This window comes from Engraulis encrasicolus, chromosome 7 (assembly GCF_034702125.1).
Source record: "Engraulis encrasicolus isolate BLACKSEA-1 chromosome 7, IST_EnEncr_1.0, whole genome shotgun sequence".
Lineage (NCBI taxonomy): Eukaryota > Metazoa > Chordata > Actinopteri > Clupeiformes > Engraulidae > Engraulis > Engraulis encrasicolus.
Genome location: NC_085863.1, coordinates 44,509,049 through 44,511,862, shown reverse-complemented (window position 1 = coordinate 44,511,862; position 2,814 = coordinate 44,509,049). Strand labels below are relative to the sequence as shown.

The 2,814-nt window shown below is 41.5% G+C and overlaps 1 protein-coding gene across 1 annotated transcript; it reads right to left on the bottom strand.

Moving 5' to 3' along the window:
* Nucleotides 1-1,099, bottom strand: si:ch73-226l13.2 (uncharacterized protein LOC100150092 homolog). The gene is made up of 5 exons (XM_063202588.1): nt 1,086-1,099; nt 816-957; nt 592-714; nt 334-503; nt 1-220 (listed from the first exon to the last, which is right to left on the bottom strand). Exons 2-5 carry the CDS (start codon nt 901-903, stop codon nt 8-10), a joined length of 594 nt encoding a protein of 197 aa, XP_063058658.1. The 5' UTR covers nt 904-957; nt 1,086-1,099; the 3' UTR covers nt 1-7.
* Between the last annotated feature and the right edge of the window lie 1,715 nt (nt 1,100-2,814).

Below are 2,814 nucleotides of genomic sequence, written 5' to 3'. Positions count from 1 at the left end.
CTGCAGTTTAAATGGAACGGATAAGAAAGCACAATGTATCATCTGGTGCTTGTGTCTGTGTTGCATTCACCTTGTCTGGTGAGACAGTGTGCACAAACCAACCTTTAAACCTTGCTGATTCAAAAGTACGCTCGGTACTTGCCTTTGCCTTCATGTAGAATAAATATGACATGAGCTCTGTTCCATGATAGATATCCTTCAGGTCTTCCTTATCACATTCCTGGTTGTGGAAGGGGAAAATGTAATGGAGCTGTATTACAATTATGCATGTAATTGCAATAGTAACGTTTTGTCATTTTGTCATTATTTGATTTTTTGCTCATAATGACCTACCTCAACTCTCAACGTTACATCAGTTTGAGTACCAGAACACTTTAGGAACTTTGAAGTTGCTGTGAAATTCAAGACAACCGGCAGTCCCATATAACCCGAATCTGTTCCATTGTGGTTGGTTTCTTTGTCGTTGTCGTTCTGTTCGTCGTAGTAGTAAATTGTCACATTTTCTGAAATAACAAACAAAAACTAAAATTATTACCTGGTTTTATAGATATGATGTAAAGATATGCAAATGTCAATTAGGATAGTGCATACCTGTCATTTTTGTTAAATCTGGTGTTTCTTTATCATAGCCGAGAAAGGCACCACGATACATAAAATTTTCAATAGATTTATTTATCTCTTCTTTGTCCTTTCTAAAATTAGTGACTTGAGTCACTGGGGAAAAAAAACACACACACTAAGATTATACAAAAATGTCTCATAATTTGCACTTGTCCAATTTGTCTCATTAAAATGAAACACTAACACATCCTTACCTTCAGCACTGTCTGACACCAGCCCGACACCACTCTCGTTGTGTGTACTGCCACGTCCTCTCAGCACAGACACGGTGACGCCCACCATCTGCTCCAGCAGAACTCCCTGCTGCCCTTCATCCTGAATCCAGTCATCCTCCACCTAAAGCAGTGGGCAGACATTATATGTAACATGCATTAAGAACTGTAATTGCAGAAACGGATTCAGATTTCAGATTTGTGAATGGAATATAAATTAAAAATGTATAAAAAAGTAGTTAATTATATTACTGTAACTAAGTGGTTCCCAGACTTTTTCTGCTTGGACTCACCATTGGACCTAAGATTATTTCCTCGACCCACCCCCTTTAAATGTCCTAACTTTCCAAAGTTTTTTGTCTCTTAATATTGCTGAATTTTAATTTGAAATTCACAGGAAAGTAAATACCTTTATTAACATACAAATGGATATTGATACTAACCAATTCATGAAATTGTTATATTATATAAAGGAAAATATTCAAGGTTTTATGCAAACAGTCCCTTCTCTCAATAACCCTCCTGTAATGACCCCAGTACCGAGCCCCAGTTTGGGAACCACTGCTTTAACTTGTGACTTGTAATTGTTACAGTAACTAATGAAAACGGGTGGAGAGAGTTAATTCGGATGGCCATGCCGTCACCTTGACAGACATATCGCAGGACCACCAGCAAACAACATGGCTCTGGCCCCAGCACCTACACTGTGCAGGAAATGGTCAAAAAAGGTACTGCAACTATGCTGCTCATTTACACTGGGTTGCCTATTGCCAACTGTGTTGCCAAAAGAAAATCAGCCAAAGTCGATATGGGCTTGCTGAAAAGTCGCTAGAAGTCGCTAGATGACGTCATGACGTTACGTATGACGTCACAATGTCACGCACGGCGCGCTGATCTACAGAAAACGTGCCCACATGCCTTCGTCCACAGTACAAATGGGCGGTGCTAGCTACTTTTTGGAGATCAGAGCTTATCTGCAGCCCCGCTTAACCGTGGTAAACGCTTCTGACGGCGGCGCAGAGTCAGAATTATGTGGAAAAACGATTCATTTGTAACTGAAAATGCACGTTTTAAAAAGTCGCCACATGCACCAAAAAGTCGCTAAAGGCGCTAGATGAGTTTTTTGTCGCCATGTGCCCGAGATTCACTGCGGTCGGTGCGGCCAGCCTGCTAGTGCTCATTTAAATTTGTCATATGCTTGTAGGGTAGACCGAGTAAAGTTAAGTACAGGGTACAGTTTAGGTAATCAAATATACCTGTGTAACAACAAGACTCTGATCTAATTCCAAAGTGTAGGCATAACATAAATGACAGTCCCAAAACATTTGGTGACCCTATCGAAGATTGTGTAATCTCGGTTTATGTTGACATTCGGTTCCTGCCATATCTTTGTCCCATATCGCTTGCCGTAGTCTCATACAAGCAGATGTGCGTGCATGAGAATTCCTGTGCGTATCACAAAAGCTGCCACACTGGTGCATCACGTGTCACGTCTGTCTCTACCCGCCACTGGAAATGCATTGTGTGGTGTCGTGGGGAGGGACACTGATTTGCCTCTCACAAGACAAGCGAAATAGTCGCTAGATTCGGCCAGATTGAGCCTGAAAAGTCGCTAAGTCGCTAGATGATTTTTTTTGTCGCCAGAGGTGGCCAAAAGTCGCTAAATCTAGCGACAAAGTCGCTAAATTGGCAACACTGATTGCCAAATTTGATCTTTTCATGAAAGTTTTCTAAGTAATAAACTAATATTTTCTATGGCCTAAGTACAGTCATTTTTGCAGCTGAAAAATGTCTATTTCTGGAAATTCTTGATGAGAGCCCGCACACCTCGAATGTGTCTTTTTTAGCAGGTGCAGCTTTTCAAGGTACTCCAGTCTTCATTTAACTCAAGGAAGAGCGCGACACTAGCTTAGAAATCTAGACGCCCCTAGCGACCGCAAATTGAATTTGCTCCCGGGGGCAGTCTAGCGGACCCCGGTCG